The sequence below is a fragment of the Callithrix jacchus genome, chromosome 5 (genome assembly GCF_049354715.1).
Source record: "Callithrix jacchus isolate 240 chromosome 5, calJac240_pri, whole genome shotgun sequence".
Lineage (NCBI taxonomy): Eukaryota > Metazoa > Chordata > Mammalia > Primates > Cebidae > Callithrix > Callithrix jacchus.
The window spans coordinates 111,117,449-111,138,752 of NC_133506.1; the positions used below are offsets into that span (position 1 = coordinate 111,117,449).

Genomic DNA, 21,304 nt, shown 5'->3' on the forward strand with positions numbered 1-21,304 from the left:
ACTCTTACAGCCCCGTTTTTAAAAAATGCCCAAATGACCTTTACAAATGTAGAACATATCATGTTACTCCTTCTGCTTAAAACCACAAATGCCTTCCTATGATACTTAAAGTTAAATCCAAACTCTTTAGTGTGGTGTTCAAAGCCCTGTATTATCTGGCTTCTTTTTACATCTCTACCCTTATCTTGTGCTCCTCTCCTGCTTGCTCATATGTATTAGATACACCAGCTTTTTTTCTTCCTGTCCCTCAAATATGTCAAGTTTGCTCCCATCTCACAGATTTGTACTGGGCCTGAAAAGCCTTTCCCATAGATTTTGTTCCTGGCTGAGTCTGAGCTGCAAAGTCACCTCTTCAAAGAGGACTTATTTGTCAATTAATCTAACGCAGCATCCCCACTTATTCATCTTCCCTAACACATCATCTGGTTTTACTATATGCATAACACTCATCACTGTCTACAATTATGTTTTTTACTTATTTGTTAACTTGCTTGTCCATCTCTGCCCACTACAATTTACCTAAGCAGCTTGAAAGCAAGGGCCTTATTTGTGTTGTTCTCCTAGGGTCTGGCCTGTTGTAGACACTCAATAAATAGTTCTGGAAGGAATGAAATAATGAATGTGAATAATTACCTTTTTTTAAGTGACATCTTTTTCTCTTTAACTTTTTTTCTGGAAATAAAATTGTACTAGGAAAAGAGTTATTTCTCTTGAAGCTGCCAATAATTTGCCCACTTAAAACGAAGTTCAATCACCCAAGATTAAATTTGATATATTTTCTTTTTTTTTTTTTTTTAATTGCATTTTAGGTTTTGGGGTACATGTGAAGAACATGCAAGATAGCTGCATAGGTTCACACATGGCAGTGTGATGTACTGCCTTCCACCCCATCACCTATATCTGGCATTTCTCCCCATGCTATCTCTCCCCAACTCCCCAACCCCTGCTGTCCCTCCCTTATTTCCCCCCTACAGACCCCAGTGTGTGATGCTCCCCTCCCTGTGACCATGTGTTCTCATTGTTCAACACCCACCTATGAGTGAGAAAATGCGGTGTTTGATTTTCTTAATGGAAGCTTACAGCAGTGACCTACTTTGAGTTTGAAACAACATAAGACAGTATGTGAGTTTGCCATTTCCTTGAATGGTAAATGCCACAAATATTTGTTGTGATTATTATCTGGCTTTGAATAATCAAGACATCAGAAAGAGGTCTGTCTTACAAAAATGGGTAAAATTATCTCTCAAATGACACAGAATCACATAATAAACTATTCTCTAATGCTTGAAACATCATCCCAATCTAGGAGAAGAAAGATACAGAAATACCATAATGACTTTGTATAGAGGAAAAGACCATAATGTCCATTCTAAATATTAATAGTATAGCTGACTTTCATTAAAGAAACACAGTTTTGGCCACGTGTGGTGGCTCACGCCTAAAATCCCAGCACTTTGGGAGGCCAAAGGGGCAGAGCATTTGTAGCAAGGAGTTCAAGACCAGCCTGGGCAAGATGGCAAAATCCCATCTCTACTTAAAATACAAATATTAGCTGGGCATGGTGGCATGCGCTTGTAATTCCAGCTACTTGGGAGGCTGAGACACAAGAATTGTTTGAACCCAGGAGGCAGAGGTTGCAGTGAGCTGAGATTGTGACACTGTATTCCAGACTGGGTGAAAGAGCGAGATCCTGTCTCAAAAAAAAAAAAAAAAAAGAAAGAAAGAAAAAGAAAAAGAAACATGGTTTGTTTGATAAATTCATGCTTGTTAATAAATATATGCTCTGGGAGAAATGAGGAAAAGAATGATGAATGAGGTCCAGAATAAGCAGAATGAGAAGCAGCCATATCAAGTCTGAGTTTTAGGATTTAAAAGATAAACTCCATCAAAGCCTTTAAAATGTTACAGCACTACTTTTACCCTTTTTCCCATAAAACCTTTTCTAATCTGCTTAAGTAATTATTTTTTTTTCTATTTTTTTTTTTTTTTTTGAGACAGAGTCTTGCTCTGTTGCACCAGGCTGGAGTGCAGTGGTGCGATCTCAGCTCACTGCAACTTCCACCTCCCGGGTTCAAGCAATTCTCCTGCCTCAGCCTCCCGAGTAGCTGGGACTACAGGCATGTGCCACCACGTCCAGCTAATTTTTGTATTTTTTTAGTAGAGAGGGGGTTTCACCATGTTAGCCATGATGGTCTCAATGTCTTGACCTCGTGATCTGCCCACCTCAGCCTCCCAAAGTGCTGGGATTACAGGTGTAAGCCACCGTGCCCAGCCTGCTTAAGTAACTTTTAATTAGCTTCAGATGTAAAGGAAAAAAGGCAGCTACTACACACATTCTTCTTAAGAGTTAACACGTTGCTGATTTCAGATAGTAACACCTGAAGTGATGCAGGAGGCCTGCACAGACAAATATATGCAATCAGATGGTCCTTGTTTCACAGCCTTATTTTCAATTGACTGAGTAAAAATTACATGTTATTCAGCCAACCTACAAAAGTTGAACATATATTTTCTTTGTTGCCTAAAATAATATGCTAAAGTTTTTTCAGAGAAATGAAACATACCAAATTACATTGTTGTTAATAACATACAAAATCATAATCTTTCTTTACTTAGAGAAATTAGGACTTTTTTTACTGTTAATAAAAATATTTTCAAAATGTTATGTATTTAATTTCATTATTTATTGTTATTATTTCAGTAGTTTTTGGGAAACAGGTGGTGTTTGGTTACATGAATAAGTTCTTTCGGTGTGAATTCTGAGATTTTGGTGCAGCCATCACTCAAGCAGTGTACACTGCACCCAATGTGTAGTCTTTTATCCCTTAACCCCCTCCCACCATTCCCTCTACGTCCCCAGGGTCCATTGTATCATTCTTATGTCTTTGCGTCCTTATATCTTAGCTCCCACTTATAAGTAAAAAGATAATGATGTTTAGTTTTCCATTCCTGAGTTATTTCCATTAGAATAATATTTGATATCACAGGTTGAGTACCCTTATCTGAAATGCTTGGACCAGAAGTATTTAGGATTTTGAAATATTTGCATATACATAAAGAGGTATCTTAGGAATGGGACCCAAGACTAAAATATAAAATTCTTATGTTTCATAAGCACCTTTTGAACAGCTTGAAGGTAATTTAATAGAATATTTATAATAATCTTATGCCTGACCCAAATTTGTGAACACTGAACCATCAGAAAGCAAAGGTGTTACTATCCTGGTCACCCATGTGGACAATCTGTGGTTGTCTGGCATCACCATCATGCTTGCTCAGAAAAAAAATATATCAAAGCTGAAGTGGGCTGGGAGGGTGTTTTTCTATTTTCTTTCTCTTAAGGACACTGCATAAACTGTTTTATGCTCCTGTGTTTTGACTACAACCCATCTTATGAGGTCAAGTGTGAAACTGTCCACTTCTGGGGCCATGTCAGCACTCAAAAGTTTAGAAATTTGGGGCATTTCAAATTTGGGATTTCAGATTTTGGATGTTCAATCTGTATAAGAAATGCAGTAATAAAAATATATGTATATACTTATTCACAACTTTTTTTGCAAAAATAGTAATAAGTGGGATTATTGAGTGAGAATATATGACCATCAAAAGCATTTTAACATTCAGAAAAACCTTCCAAATGGATATTTAAAAAGTTCTTGATATATACTGCAAAACTGATTCCCAAGGATGTTATACCAATTTATATTCCCCACCTGTAGTGGATGAAATGTTTACTTTCAACTTTAATTAGTGGCAGGCCCAGATGGCTCCTAAACTGGAGGGATTTTTTTTAAATGCCTAATATATGAGCAATTTAAGGAAACAAAGTATATTCTCTACAGAAGGATTCCTGCTCCTTGCTTCCTTTGCTTACGCATCATTTAGGGCCTCATGGGTGTAGAAACCTTAGCTCCAAATGCTCATCTCAATTCTGTGAAATCTCTGAAGCTTAAAACCCTACTTATCATGATAGTTTCATATTATTTCTGATGCAGGGTGGTATTCCTTTCTTGTTTTTACTCTTTACACACACACATGTACACACACACACACACACAATTCAAAATGTCATTTCTACATGTAAGAGAAGAAAGGTGAAGGTTTTAGCATGAGATCAGTCTTCCATCTTGATCCTGAAATCCATTATGAATCTTGGCAGCTATATTTCCTGGCTTTAATACTGTGGACCTTTCCATAATCATATATCTATATGTATATGTATGTATTTGTTTATACAAGCTTGAATAGATTGAATGAGATGTCTGTGTATGTATACACATTAAGTATGTTATATGTTTTTATTTATAAAAGCTTGAATTTAGAGAGCTATTCAGAACTGGTTTTCAACCTTTTAAAGAATATGTAGACCCTTTGATTGCCCTAACGTTTAACCAAATTGTTGTTGGAATTACCCTCTCAAACCTCTGAGTGAAATGTACCCTTACATTGTGAGATTAAGGATGACTCAGCAGTCTGAGTGTGGTGAAAAGCAACTTAGAGCAAAAGGTGCCTGTGCAGTGTGATGTGGCTTTTGGTGCTGAAGTTGTCATGCCAGCTTCTCTTACTTACATTTAAAGCTTCCTGCATGCCTCTGTGTCTGTCAGATCTAAAGTGTGTCTATGCTTCCTAAATGATCAAGCCCTAGTTGTCCTTCTGCTTGACAATCTGTGTGAACCTGAGAATTTCAACAAATGACACTGACTAAGATAAAAAAGTGTGAAAACAGACTGTCTGCCCTCTATCCCCAGCCTGTCTTTGACTTTATTCATTACTCCTTCAAATCGGAACATATTAAGAGTGACCTCCTGCCAGGGTTCCTGACAGCCAGTTATTCCCATAATCACTCCTGTTGCTTAGCAGTGGGAGTAACAGGTTGGCCCTTCCTGCTTTCCTTCCATGTGGTCGTACCTCTCCTATATAGAAAAGTTTTTAGGATTCTTCTGTAACTGCTGGTGCTTTTGAAGATTTTTGCCCTATTTTTGTATTCTAGTCATCATTTCCATGAGGCCTGGAGGAAGGCAGTTAGAGGGCTGTGCTTATGCTGCCAATTTACCGAGAAGTCAATACATTCTCTTTTTATTAAAGACCTCCTGTGGGATATCTGGCCAGATTTTTTTATTATGCATTTTTAAAGCTAGAAATGCCTTTTTATGCTTTTGTTACATAATTATTTTGTCAATCTATATGTCAGTTAAACAGAGATTATAGTTCTGAACATGTAGTTATTTCAAATATAAATCACACAAAGGCATTATAATGATATAGAACATGTAAGTATAGGGAGATCAGTAAAAGCATCCCCAGGAATTCCAATACTGATTAAAAATATCTATTCTGTCTACAGACTGTTTCACTGTAAATAATGACAGAACAGACTGAAGTTTCCTCACAGTTAGCAATAAACAACTGAAAGATAAGATGCTGATTCAAACATTTAGCCACAGTTTCCTGTGACAATCACATTCTAACTTCAGGTCAATAATAACACTAAATGTTACATATTATGAAAAGCTCTCATCCACCATATTTTCAAATGTATGCAAGTTGAAGGAGGCTTTAGACAACAGTAATTTAATACCTACCATAGGGAGAAAGTAAATTTAAATTAGTTACTTTAAATAACAATAATGTGGCACCAGCCGTAGTTATGGCAATGGCAACAGCAGCAACAACAATAACATCCATATAGGTAGGAAACATCTTATCCTACCAGGGGCTCTTCTGGGAACTTCATATGTACTTCATTTAATCTTTTAATCCTGCCACTTTGATATTATGAGATCTACTTTTTGCATGCAAAAACATACCTAGATGTTAAGTAATTTGTCCAATGAAGTTGGATCAACAACTGGGGTGCTCTGTGGAGCATCTCTAAGGAACATGAGAGATTCTGTGGAGCATAGTTTACATGTATTCAAACTGCTGCTTCCTTCTGGGCTGTCTCTATGATTTACATACTTCTCCATGGTTAGAGGTATTCTGATGAGGCTGGGATGTTCACATATGCAATGCTGTGGAAAGTATTCATGTTCCCTGTGACTGTACATGGGATAGTCTTAGGTAGGCGTTCATAAATACTCGGAAAATAGATGCAAAATGTGTGTAATCTCACGTTTCTGGGAAGAGGATTTTCATCAGTTTCCAATGGAGTCTACAATCTAGGAAAGTTTTAAAATTGTCTCCTGGCCTGGGTGTGGTGGCTTAGGCCTGTAATCTCACCACTTTGGGAGGCTGAGGCAGGCGGATCACTTGAGGTCAGGAGTTTGAGACCAGCCTGGCCAACATAGTAAAACCCTATCTCCACTGAAAATACAAAAATTAGCCGGGCGTGGTGGTGGGTGCCTGTAATCCCAGCTATTCAGAAGCCTGAGGCAGAAGAACTGCTTGTTAAACCTGGGAGCAGAGTTTGAGGTGAGCCAGGATTGCACTACTGCACTCCAGCCTGGGCAACAGAATGAGATGCCATTTTAGATAATAACAATAACAATAATAGTAATTGTTTTCTAGATATTCCTTAGAGCTGGTTTTAAGCTGTAAGATCCACGAAATCTTACCCTTCAGCTTTCTGAGAAAATGCCACAGTATAACATCCTAGGGAGCACTTACATTAAGAAGAAAGTAGAGGCAACTACCCAAGTAACAATTTCAAATTGTAACTCGTAATAACCAGATAGCCAAGGCAAAGAAAGAAAATGAGGTGGGGGTTGTGGCTGAATTTTCTACCGTATGGTAGTAAGTCTGTTTTCCATTATATGTGCAGAAAAAGCTTCTGCTTAAAGAGAAAGAAAAATGAGTTTAATCTGAATTATTAAACTTAAAAGGCTATGCCATATAAATTATAAAAAGTACTGGCAAAGTGTGACAACATTAGCAATTATATTTCTAAATAAAAGAACAACGTAGAAACTATTTGCTAGTTTGAAGCAGCAAAGCATAAACTCTTGCGAGAGATAATACCTCTATCAGGAAAGCTATAAAACACTCATGAGATAAACTAAAGAGATTGTAAACAAATGGAAGGACATTTCATGCTTACAGATCAGAATAATTATTAACAATACTGTTAAAATGACAATACAACCTAATGCAATCTACACATTCAATGCAATCCCCATCAAAATACCAATGACATTTTACATGGAAATAGAAAAAAAAAAATTCCAAAATTTGGTTTTTTGTTTCTTTTTTGAGAAGGAGTTTCGCTCTCGTTACCCAGGCTGGAGTGCAATGGCGCGATCTTGGCTCACTGCAACCTCCGCGTCCTGGGTTCAAGCAATTCTCCTGCCTCAGCCTACCGAGTAGCTGGGACTACAGGTGCATGCCACCATGCCCAGCTAATTTTTTCTATTTTTAGTAGAGACGGTGTTTCACCTTGTTGACCAGGATGATCTTGATCTTTTGACCTCGTGATCCACCCACCTCGGCCTCCCAAAGTGCTGGGATTATAGGCATGAGCCACTGCGCCTGGCCAAAAAATTCTAAAATGTGGATGGAACCACAAGAGACCCTGAACAGCCAAAGCAAACCTGAGCAAAAAGAACAAAGCTGGAGACATCATACCACCAGCAAAAAGAACAAAGCTGGACACCAGACTTAAAAATATACTGCAGAGCTACAGTAATCAAAACAGCATGGGACTGGCCTAAAAACAGAAACACGGATCAATGAAACAGAATAGACAACTGAGAAATTAATCCACATATTTACAGCCAATTGATTTTTGACAAAGGTGCCAAAAGCACTGGGGAAAGCATAGTCTCTTCAATAAATGGTACTGGAAAAACTATTCATATGCAGATGAATGAAAACTAGACCACCGTGTCTCACCCTATACAAAAATCAACTCAAAATAAATCAAAGACCTAAATGTAAGATCTGAAACTATGAAACTACTAGCAGATAAAACAGGGGAAACACTTCAAGACAATGGTCTGAGAAAAGATTTTATGAATGAGATCTCAAAAGCACAGGCAACAAAAGCAAAATAAACAAATGAGATTATATCAAACTAAAGACCTTCTGCACAGCAAAGGTAACAATGAAGAGCGAAAAGATAACCTACGTAATTGGAGATAATATTTGCAAACTACTTATCTGACAGGGAATTAATATCCAGAATATAGAAGAAACTCAAACTACTACCAGAAAACCAATAGCAAAATTCCAACCAATCTGATTTTAAAAATGGGCAAATGATCTTAACAGACATTTCCCAAAAGAAGACACAAAAATGGCCAGCAAATAGATGAAAAATGTTCATTATCACTAATCATCAGTGAAATGCAAATCAAAGGCACAATGAGTTATCATCTCACCCTAGTTAGGATGACTGTTATCAAAAACACAAAAAGTAAATGCTGGAGAAGATGAAAAGGGAACCCTTGTACACCATTGGTGGGAATGTAAACTAGTAGAGCCACTATGAAGAATGGTATAAAGTCTCCGCAAGAAACAAAAATAGAACTACAATATGAGCCAGCAATCCTACTACTGGGCATTTATCCAAAGAAAAGAAAATCAGCATATCGAAGAGACAGCTTGCCATGTTTATTGCAGCACTATTCACAATAGCCAAGATATGGAATCAACCTTAGTGTCCAGCAACAGATGAATGGATAAGGAAAATGTGGTGTGTGTATGTATGTATAAAAAGGTTGATCTCATAGAAGTAAAAAGTAGAACAGAGGGTACTAGAGACTGGAAGGACAGGGAGAGCAGAGGGATAGAGAGATTTGTGAAAGGATAAAAAATTACAGCTAGATAGGAGAAATGAGTTCTAGTGTTCTATGCTAGCACAGGATGAGTATAGTTAAAAATAATGTACTATATAGTTTGAAATAGCTAGGAGGAGGATATTGAATGTTCCCAACCCAAAGAAATGATCAATGTTTGAGATGATGGATATGCTAGTCACTCTTATCTGACGATTATATATTGTGTATCAAAATATCAACACGTATGTACCCCATGCATACATACAATTATTATTTGTCAAATAAAATTAAAATAAAATTTTAAAATCCTGACTGTACAATTAATTTATAACCGGCCTGTAAATTACTGGGTGTCACTGGGGGAAAAAAGTGCAGATGAAATGTTTTACTTTTCTTCCAAAGAAGTTCTGCTGAATTTCAAATATTTTCTTTAAAAAATCGTGTTTGACAGATATCGAAGTTAATGTTAGCAAGGTAATGAAAATTAATGATGCAATGTCCACTGGGCTATGTCTATGCAGGTGTTTTCTTCCACTGTTGCCACCCCAACATAAAAATGTCTGATATATAAAATTCTGAACTTACACATAACACATCAGAAGTGATTATTTTCATTCCTCCTAAAACCCACAGAATTTCTTCACATAATTAGTTCTTACGAGTTTTTGACATACAATTTGATTTTTACAAATGTATTAGGTTATACAAATTTTTAAGTATATACTTACTGTGAAAACTGAGTAGACACTATGAGATACATAGTTTCTAATCCTCCATAACAGTTGTGAAATCAGAACTTACCCCAAACGGACTTTGAACGTTACCCTATACCAAGCCAAGCCATCTGTTAACCAGAACTGTACTGAAAACATCATTTTGATACTTAACTAACAAGGAACTTTATATCTTTCTCTCTTTCTTCATCTATTCCCTATCATAGGGAAGATTAAAAGTGGCAAACTAGAGGGATGGTGGCATGTTAGAAGCAAGCAGAAAGACAAGAAGGGAAGGTGACATTAGGGAAGACACAGAAAAACAACCAAAATGTGACACACTAATCTACTAATATGCCATATATTAATGGATACTTGTAATGATTATTGAGCCATCCCAACTAAATTAACTTGCATTTAACATATACCAATGTATCATATTTTTTTCTCCAAAGATGGCCACAATAATAACTTCTGAGTATATGCTCTTCTATAAAGGAACCTCACCACTTTCCCATACATGGGTAGAGTCTAAGTCCCATGCCCTCAAATATGCACTGATGAATAGAATATGGTGAAAGCGAGGCTGTGTGACTCCTGAGGCTGGTTTATAAAAGGTGATACAGCTTTTGTATTGTTCACTGAAATACCTATGCTGGAGCCTTGAACTACCATCTAAGAAGTTTAACTACCTTGAAGTCACCATGCTATGGAGGACAAATGTAGGCAGGTGTTCCAGTTGATAGCCAAAGCTGAGTTCCCATCTTATATGTCCAGCCCAGTAGAGTCACCAGATTGTTACAACCCCAACAGACATCTGACTGCAACCACGGGAGAATCCCCTAACAAGAGCTGAGTCCAGTTAACCAACAGGACCATGAAAGACAATACTAAATTGCTGGTTTAAGCCATTAACTTTTGGGTGGATTTGTTCTGTAGCAATGGTAAATGGAACAGCTTATTAAAAAAGAAGTGCTATGCATTCAACCACAATTCAAAACATACTCCTGAGTATGTGTTTTGTGCTAGGAATGGGATAGGTAAGTGCTTTATATTAATTATATTATTTAATATTCAAACAACTTTTTTGAGTAATATCTTCATTTAGTGAAAAAGGAAATGTAAAATACTTTTTAAAAGCTTTCTTCTGGCTAGGTGTGGTGGCTCATGGCTATAATCCCAACACTCTGGGAGGACCAGGTGGGTGGACTGCCTGAGTTCAGGAGTTCAAGACCAGCCTGGGCAACATGGGGAGACCCAGTCTCTATTAAAAACAAAAATATAGCTGGGCATAGTGGTGTACACCTGTGCTCTCAGCTACTTGACAAGCTGAGAGACCTGGGGTTGAGAGTGAGGGGCAAGGGAGGAGGAAGTTGCAGTGCACTGAGGTTGAGCCATTGCACTCCAGCCGGGGTGATAAAGTGAGACCCTGCCTTGAAAAGACAAAAATAAAGCTTTCTTTCATGCAACTACTTCTTGTGTTATGAATGCAATATGTTATTGGCTCTCTTTAAGGATAATAACTTCATTTTATTTCAAGAATATAACATAGTTATCTTCAGAATATTATATTATCTTTATTCAATTAAAGATAATTTTTTTTTCCCTTGAGAATCTCCCTGTTACATAGCTCTTCTCACCCCTCACCATTATTATGTGATTCTTGGTTGTTGGTTCATATTTTAAATAAGGCTCAACATTAGAGGTTCCCACCAAGAATGGTATTACTCCTAGGGGCATTTTTGGTAATTTGTGAAGGCATTATCTATTGCCACAGTGTTTAAGGATATTTTTGGCATTTAGTGAAAGGGTACTAGGAATGTTAAACATCCTATCATAGGATGAACTGAACAGTCTGTGCAACAAAGAATTGTTCTGTGTCCTGTATAATTTTTAAATGGCCTACTAGATATTCATGGTGGTAAAAAAATATGTTCTTAATTACTTAAATTTGGAACACAATTCTGTTTTTAGATAAACCCCAAATATTTTTGCATAGTTTTAATATACATTAAATTTCCCAGGCTTGTACCTACTATATAAATTGATGGAAGAGTTTACGTTCTTCTGTTCAGAACTTTACCATTGGTCACCATTTTGGACAATCATTTGGAAATTACTGAGGACAATCTGCTCAAGCTATTTAAAATGACGATACAATGTTCCTGTATCAGTCTACATTCATGGTTGTAACATTTGTGGTGATTCTCTGTTTAGGTGCAAACATCTGATTACTACATTATACATCCTAGTATAGTTGTACTAAAGCATTTACATATATAATTTTATTATAAATTACCTGCCTCTTATTTCTCCTCTATAGTACATTAGCATGTCACTTATTTTTTTTAAATAAATTATAGGTATAGTTAGGTCAATTGTAATTTTCATTGCAGGAAAATAAAGGGTATGTAAGAAGTAGTTAGATAAAGGGAGTTGAAATTCATAAAGAGGCAAAAGCATCCGAGAGATATGAAGAGAGAAAAAGGAACATGTCCAGTCATTTAAGTTTTCCTCAAGGATCTCTCTGTCGGTTGGGATGATGGAAGTTACTTAGAGCATTGCCTTACTTCTCTTTCTAGCCCAGTGCTGACTCTAGAAGTCTCTATTGACAGATCATGTAGTTCCTTTGGAGAGGTATTCTACTGGCCCCAGCATAGGAGGAAATGCCTGAGTCAAAAGCTCTGAAGACTAGGGAACTGGTTCAGCTATTCCAAGCCCTTTAATTAATTACCCTGCTGACTGCCCCAAAGTCTGTTCCCAGTCTTCACTGTCTGTGACCCTGGGTTTTTTCCCCATGGTTCTACTTAACTCGTTGCTTCAGTTTTGTCTTTCATATTTATGTTTTGGGGTCTTTTGCCCAGTTGGACTGTATGTTTAATCTTATTCCATCTGTAGTATATTATTATTTACAAGTTTCTCAATGCTGATTCCACTCTTCCAGTTTTCCAGAGCGGCTGCAGATTGATTTTTACATTTACTCTTCCATTCAAAGAAACTCTGAATGGAAGTAGATGTAAAGGCATGTCTTAATCAGTTATTTCAGGTGGAAGCCATTCTAAGCACTTTACATAAAGGAAATATTTTCCTCCTGTGATTAGTACATTAAGATTTTTATTGATTAGTTATCAGTTTTGCTGTAGGCAAGCCACTATAATGAAATTCAACCGACTGACTTCAATTTTTTTCTTCTTTTGTTTTGTTAAAGAAATTATTTTTAAAAAGTGATAAAGTGCAGAAAACTTACAATCCATATCAAGTAACGCACGAACAGATTTAACAAGTTCCTTAGATTCAAGCACCAGCATGGCTGGGATGTTATGTCCATTCCTTCCCAGTGGTGTGAGAGAAGTCTGAGAAGCTAACACAGCTCTTCTTTCACTATGAAGGCAATAAAATAAAGTTGAACTTACTATACAATAAAGATCTACCTTTACTAAATCCGAAGTTGTATTAGTTATAGATTTGTACAAAAATATTTCTATTTCTGAGGGCATTATTTCACAGAACCAAAATTGAAGTAATTCACATAAAACAATTATTTCTGTTTTTAGTTATTTACTACATAAGAAGTAGAAATATTTTAAAATTAGGTTGACTTCATGCATGAGAAAGAAGTAACAGAAGGATGACTTGTCTCCTAAATCATTTATTGGGATTATTTTGTGAGTACTTGTGTTTTGCTAACATGATATAATTTTATTTAGTTCTATATAAATTCAAATTAAGCATAAAACATGAATTTATTAAACATACATTCATTATTACTTTTAGTAATATTAAATATAAATTTAATATATATATTTGCTCCTGAAATTATCGCTTAAACTATTCAATTTTTTGCCTCAAATCAAAAACAGCCTAGAGCATTTATAACACTTTAAAAAGTGCAAATGTCACCTAAACTGAATGCATTGTGACATACTTAAAAATTAGATGCTTTCCTCAAAACATTACACTAAAACTTACTTGAAAAAAAAACAATTTTAAACTGATGACAAAATCATCATCATTTATAGTCCATGTTCCTAAGCATAATGATATTAATTAACAAAAAGAAGCAAAAGCATCAATTCTCAAATGCAAATACATAGCCTTTATCCTGTATTGAATGACCAAGGCCAATATCCATATAGAAGATATGCTATATTGAAATGACTGCACCAGATTTTACTAGTGTTTAATTTACTAAGACACCATGAAACATTGCTTGATGCAGCTATTTACAATTGTCTTTTTTTCCATGAAGCAGTTTAAGGAAAGGGCAGACTCTGGCCTTTAAATAGTCATTTTAACCTTAATTTTTAAAACAAAACTTTTGAATTATCAGTCAAGGTAAAAATAAGACCTTAGGAGGCTGAGGGTGGGTGACACACTTAACTCATACAAGAAATAAATAAATATGATTACTGATTATTTTTAGATCCTTACTGAGAGTAATAATCAGTTATCACAGAGTTATCTTGTATCATAAGCAGCATGGATAGTGAGAAGATATGCCAGATTCCTTCATCATAAGAAGTAAAACATTATACTAAAATGAGCTTAGAAGTGTATTATAAATATTCTTTTACATTAAAAAATGCTATGTGGACACCAAAAATGTCTTCATTTATTAAGCTGCTGTTTTCACAGCAAAGGGTAGAACATTTATTTATTTCCTGAGACAGGGTGTCACTATGTTGTCTAGGCTGGGGTGCAGTGGTATTATCACAGCTCATTGCTGCCTCAATCTCCTAGAATTCCTGGGCTCCAGCAATTCTCCTGCCTCAGCTCAGCCTTTCAAGTATTGCTGAGACTACAGGAATGCACCACCACACACAGCTAGGTTTTTTTTTGGTAGAGATGGGGTCCCACTATGTTGTCACTATGTTGCTTGTCTCAAACTCCTGGGCTCAAGTGATCCTCTTGCCTCCGCCTCCCAAAATACTAGGATTGCAGGCATGCACCACACATCCAAACTCATTGAGTCTTCCTGTTTCTGCAAATGTATACTGTTAGAAGAAGAAGATGTATTTAGGACTAGTGGCAGTTATGAGATTAAAAAAATTACTTTGGAAATGCATAAACAGGAACCTTGCTTTTGTAAATGTCTTTCATCATGTATCGAAATGACCATAAACTTGTGGTTTGAAATAAATAAATTTGATTAGTATGTTTGCAGGTTCTAGCAAGAAACTTTAAATCCAAAACATATTATGAATAAGACAATCAAGGTCTACTCTCCAAATATATTGATTTTATTTATATCTACTGAAAGATGAAAATGAAAGAAAATGATTGCACAAATATGTTTTCCAAAATTCTGTTTGCTAGAAAAACTAATCTGCTGGGTTGCTTTTAGGAGTGAATCTGTGACCAGAAACTTTTATTCATATACAGGACAATTAAAGAATTTCAAGTTAATCTCATCTTTATAGAATTTTTGACAAAGACAGGATAGGTGGTTCCTACCTCAATTTTAGAGGACAAGGTTACAATGATTGACTAAATGCCTACAGAAATTTCTTTAATAGAGATGCAACCCAAACCAATATGTCCTTGCACCTATTTCCATACGACGGCATCCAATGGGAATTATGTAGCATCTTAGGATTATTTAAGAGATTTTTAGTATTTTAGTCACAATGACCAGGTGAAGAATTCAATCACTACCGATATTCTACAAAAAGCACTTAAATTTTCTTACCTTAAATTTGAAAGAGAAGTACAATTATCAGAAAATACTTCTTGAATAGCCTAGCAACAAACAAGATGGTGAAGAAGATATGTAAGTTTGACAGTTTTAAAAAGGGTATTTTCTTGATTAATATTTACAACCTCCTCTTTCCATGGATTAAACTGATGTTTCTATTATGTGGGGGGAAAACAACAATTGAACTAACATGCAATTTTACTCAGAAACATAACAGCTATAAAAACATTTCTTTATAAGGTAAACAGTTAACAAATAATGTTTATACATTATCAGGATTTTTAGGAAAGTATTCTTTAAAATAGTCTATATCTGGAATCACATTACCTTGTCTCAATTATTTCTCTAAACAATCTATAAAATGTTAGCCAGTCTTTTCATCATCTATGCAGTTCTAAATCTGACCATAAGTCAGCATTGCTGTTTTGAGACTAGAGAATGTTTCACTAGGTACCAAATATAGTAACATTTATGCATATGCCAGTTGCCTATATATTTTTTAAAGATGAACATAACAAAACAGAAAACCTTACCTCTACAAAATGAAGAAGCTTTTTAGTGCATGCCTCAAAAGTTTTTCGAGCCATTTCTGATTTTCGTAATTGGCAGTCAAGTACCATAATTCTCTTTTTTAAATCCTGAACACTTTCCTGCACAGAGATATCAAAGGGAGCATTTACACATTTTTCCAGTTTTACATTACTGGTCCCGATTTTCAGTTTTTATGAAATAATAATCAATATTGCCAAATTATTTTTTTCTTTTTCTATACATATCTTCTGATTATGGGGGGGCATGTAACTAACTGTATATTTAAAAGTTAATTTGCAGAGAGATACTGCAAGTTTTATGAGATAAGTTGCATATGACTTTATTCTTACAGTAAAATACATTTAAATTAGTTTACGGTTTTTTTTTTTTTCAATATGTCTTACCAGATGCTGACAGAAACCTCTTCCAATTTAACACATCTAAAAGCTCTGGACACACACACACACACACACACACACACACACACACAATGTAAGATAAAGCTAGCAAGAAAGTAAAGGAATTCCATGGAGACATGCAACAGCAAAGCCAAATGAACCCACTGAGGTAAGAGAGCACTAAAGCATAATTTGCTTGGAGGGTATATGCTGATCCCTGGTGCCCTACAGTTTGCAGTTTCATCAGGCACAAATGGAAAACAAAATAACCTTAATGGGTGAACTAAGAAGAAGTAAACTTCACAGAGGTAAACAGTATTTTGATGTTGGCTCAGACTTAAGTAAAAAAGTTTCTCTGAATGATTCCTAACCAAAAATCCCCACTCACGCAGGTTTGGGGCCAGAATTTACATTATCTGTGTTGTGTGGCCTGAAAAGCCATATGCTAAAATTTTAGTTTACATTGGTCCCAGGCTAGCAGAAGCAAATTCAAAACTCTGGAGAGTTATTTTTAAAACTCAAATCTCAAAGAATTCCCATTTATAATGCATCGACAGAACATGACCTCACAGATACAAACAAAAATCACTGAATATCTGAGAAAATAAGCTCTATGAATTAAAGCTAACTGAAGGAAACAAAGTATAGTATCAGATCTATAAAGACAGCAGATATTTGAGTGAGCAGATACAGAATATAAAGCAATTATGTTTAATATGTTTTTAAAATTAAGAGGGAATTGAAAGTATAATACATAAGAAACTATCAAAATAGATCGATAACATAAAAAATTAATCTCAAAAATAAAAACGTAACATAACTAATAGAAACTTTATTTATAGATTTAACATCCAGTTAGATACAATTGAAAAGAGAATGGGTGAACTTGACAACAAAGGTAAAGAAACTTCTCATAATGGAACAGAAAGACAAAAATTGAAATATAAATGGCAATAAAAGGTAAAGAGAAAACAGCCAGAAGAAGCTACAGCACACATCCAATCTGAATTACATAAGAGCAAATGAAAAGAATGAAAGAGAAATTGCTTAGGATAATAGCTTAGTGATTTCCAGAAATGGCAGAAGACATTGCTCTTCAAATCGGGAAGCTCAATGAATTCCAAACAGTACACATCAAAGTAAGTCAACACATGATTCATCATAGTCAAACTGCTGCACACTGAAGCCAAAGAGATATTAAAATCATATAGAAGGAAACAGATTGCAAACAAATGACAGACTGACAGCTGACATCACAAACATGAAATAAAAACAGTGAAAGAAATTAAATGCCAATTTAACATTTTAAATGTAGCAAAAATATATTTCAAGAACAAGAGTTGAATAAAGTTGTTCTTCAGACAAATAAAATGGTGAGAGCTTATTATCACCAAATCCTCACTACATGAATTTCTGAAATATGTACTCATGAAGAAAGAAACAAAGTGAGAAGGTCTAAGATGAAAGAATGTTTAACAGAAAATGGTAAACATGGAGTCTATCAGGAAAATGCTGACCACACAAAACAAATAATCAATAGCTAACTTGCGGTCATAAAAGTAAAGAAAGAACTAAAATACTGACAGAAATGGAAATTAAGTAAGGAATAATGATTGGATTTGTGTTCTAAAGTGCTTACAATATTTAGAAGAAGAGAAAAAGTACTGATTAATTTTATAATTGAAGTTAAAACAGAATGTTATAATTTCTAGGATAATTATTAAAAATTAGAAACAGAATGTGTAACTTTGAAAATAGAGAGGAATGAATATGGGGCAAGGTGACATAGGAGAAATCTGAACCAACAGAAAAACTACTAGAGCACATGGGGAAAATAAAATGTACCAAATAAAGGGCAGAAATCAGGCCAAGTGCATGAACAAATAAAAGAGTTTAAATAGGAAGGTCTTTCCAATTAAAGGTCAAAAATTAGTAAGATGGGGGGAAAAATCCAGCTACATGTTATTTACCATGGATACAATTAAAATTCATTGAAAAGTTGAAAGTAAATGTATGGTATTTAGACAAATACCAACTAAAATAAAGATGGTGTTACTATTTATTATCAATCAAAAATAGACATTAAAGGGTATTTTTACCCTTTGTGAGATTAAAGAGCATGACATTATCATAAAAGAATGATAACATAATTCCAAGCTCGTATACATCTAAAACCATTAATTCACAGTATATACAATTAAAAAGAGCAGCCAAAAGGCAGATTTTGGCACACTTCTATTAGTAAATAATGGCTGTAGCAGACAAGGAAATTAACATAAATAAAGAAGAACTGAACCCCACAATTTAATGACTATATAATCTAGTGAATTATATAGAACAAGAACATCCAACAATTGCAGAATTATTTTCAAGCTTTCTTTGAACATTTGTAAACAGACTCCAAGGTAAGTCATGAGGCAAACATCAACAAATTTTGAAGTTATTATTCTATAAACTAATCATCTTGTCACATTGAAATTAACCTTTCTGTGTCTCAGTGGTGTTCACAAATAAAGAAAATCACAAATATGTAAGTTCTTCCCAATTTAGTCTATATATTTAATAAATTTTCAGTGAAAATTCTAATACATTTTTTCTTTTGATGGAATTGATAAGCTGAATCTAAAATAGATAATAAAAGAAATCAAAGGGTCATGTAGCCAACACACTTGTGAAGAAAAAGAATTAGGCAGGATAATCAGACACCAAGACTTACTGTAAAAGATACAGTAAAGCAACATTATGTGTTATTCACAGAGGAATATACATTGACCAACAAAAGAGAATAGAGAACCTCAAACAGATTCATACATGTATGAAATCTTCATATATAACAGAGATGATTTTGTAGATCAACTAGGAAAGAAGGGGCTTTTTAGTAAATGGTTAAGAGATATTCATTTTAAAAAAACAAAGAATGAAATGGATTCCCACTTCACACAGTACCACAAAACCAATACAGAAGGATCAAAACTTTAAAACTTTTAGAGGCAAATATAAAATAGTATCTTTATATCCTTGAAAATGGAAAAATTTCTAAAAAGACACAAGGGTAAAGATTTTTAAGTTAGTCTACATGAAAATTAAAAACTCCTATCCATTTCATCACAGAGTGAAAAGGCAAGCCAGAAATTTAGAAGAAGACTTTCATAACATTTAATAAAGGATTAGTAACCAGAAAAATCACTACACATCTATATGAAAAGATAATTAATCCACTAGGAAAAGGGTCAAAAGATATGAAGAAGCATTTCACAGGGAAACACAAATGCCTAATAAATAAATATATGCTTAACTGACTATCAGGGAGAAGGAAACCTTGGGTTATGACATTTGTGGGTAGAAATAATTCCATTATGGCTGATTTCAAGCTACCAATCTGATGTCACTGTACATGGTGAGAAGAGATGCATGCAATCAGGTCTCATGAGCTAGTGTCAGCTGATCCTAGCACCTTCACTGTCTCAAAGCCATTAGTAACCTGAAAATTCAAATTAAACTATAATGACATAACACTTATTACACCTACCAGATGGATAAAAATTAAACGTAAAATAAAACAAGGGGTCAGCAAATATGTGGGGTAAACAATAATTGTTATTTATTACTGGTGGGAGTACAAATTAGTTCAAACACTTTCAAGTACAAATAGGTATTACCTAGTAAAGCCAAACTTACAATTATTCAACTTAGCAATTCTACTTCTAGCAGGTAACTATTACACATGAGGAGCAGGATACATGCACTGAAATGGTTTTAGCACCATTTGTAACAGAAGAGAACAGAAACAGTTGGACTGTCCATCAAATACAGAGTGGATAATTACACTGTAGTATATCCATGCAATAGAGTACAAAGAAACAATAAGACACAAAATAGCTAAAAACTTGAAATAGATGGAAGGCAAAAACAAAATGTTTAGTGAAGAAAAGCAGGTCAGAATGATTCATAGAGTATATTTTTAGTTATATAAAGTTGATAAACAGGTAAAACTAAACAACACATTCTTAAGAAATATATACATAAGTAGTAAAATATTCAAGAAAATGGTTAACAATAAATCCAAGAAAATGGTTATCTCTGAGGGAAAGGGTGGGAGATGCAATTAGAGAGAAACACTGTAGGTCTTCAAAGGTAGTAGGAATGTTTTATTTCTTATGTTGAAGGTGAATAAAAACTCCAAAAGGTAAATAAATAGATAACATAAAATAAAAATAATGAAAAATAAAAGCATTGTTATAAAAATAATTTGTTATCCTACAAATAAACACTTGAATCTTAATTCTGTAACATCTTGGTCAATATCTCTTTAAGCAATCTCATGATTAAAAAAAAAGAAAGGTTTCCTTCTTTTTTTCCACTGATATTGGGTTTAGAAAACGTTGAACAGTGAGATGACCATATCCAACAGCTCTTCAAAAAAGACTTTTCAGAGACAGGTTACTTACTGGCTTAGAGTCTTGTTAAGAGAAATGGCATGAGATCCCCATTATGATAAAAGAAAAACTGTATTAATTATATTACCAGGCAACTTAGGACAAAAATGTTTCTCAGTTAAGAGCTAGAAGAGAGATTACAGATAACCCATGCTCAAAAAGAAAAAAAAATTCATGAGAATGCTCATGAAAGTTATATTATTTAAAAATAAAATATTAAACACTTGATTTTCACTTCAAAAGTAACCATAATAAATAGTACTTTTGATATTTTGATAAATCTCAAAATATTTTCATACTCAGGCTAAATTTATACAACATAATCACATATCTCTATTTTCAGAATGTAAAAACTAGGTCAAAAATAACAAATATGTAATATTCCTAAATATTGCTGCTTTGTCAACAAAATGTTTTACTCTTGGCCTGTGGTGACAGCAAAGGGTGATGGGAACTTCAGCCTTCCTGTGGAATTGGTTTAAATGAACAGATGTGAGAAATAGTTTAGTGACTTTTAACAGATTTCAAATTTTCTTTGGTATTTTGCATTTCTAACACTAGTTTCATTTTCACACTGTATATTTAAAGTATTCATCTTTTTAATGTTTAAATAAATAGTCATTATTCAAATTGCTTTATGTTCTCTTAGAAACTGATTGGAATAGAGATATAAATACCAGTTATGTTTATAAGTGAACAACTCTATGAATATTTACTTCAGTTTACTCAATTTTCTACCTTACTTCAGTGAAGTAAAAATATATATGACTATTACAGTTTTTTGAAGCCTCTTCACTGAATATAGTACATATTATGT

General features: G+C 34.5%; 1 protein-coding gene across 5 annotated transcripts in view; it reads right to left on the bottom strand.

Moving 5' to 3' along the window:
• STXBP4 (syntaxin binding protein 4) overlaps nucleotides 1-21,304 on the bottom strand; it is a 259,468-nt gene that overhangs the window by 134,320 nt on the left and 103,844 nt on the right. For 4 of the 5 annotated variants that reach the window (XR_013535859.1, XM_035301150.3, XM_008997349.5 and 1 more), the window contains 3 exons: nucleotides 15,656-15,772; nucleotides 15,117-15,166; nucleotides 12,675-12,808 (listed from right to left, as the gene is read on the bottom strand). Coding sequence is in view for 4 of the 5 variants with exons in the window: in XM_035301150.3 (XP_035157041.3) it covers nucleotides 12,675-12,808; nucleotides 15,117-15,166; nucleotides 15,656-15,772 (301 nt within the window). In the remaining variant the exon portion in view is untranslated. Of the gene's footprint in view, nucleotides 1-12,674; nucleotides 12,809-14,150; nucleotides 14,422-15,116; nucleotides 15,167-15,655; nucleotides 15,773-21,304 lie in introns of those variants that run through there. The other variant, XM_035301151.3, reaches the window with a different exon arrangement.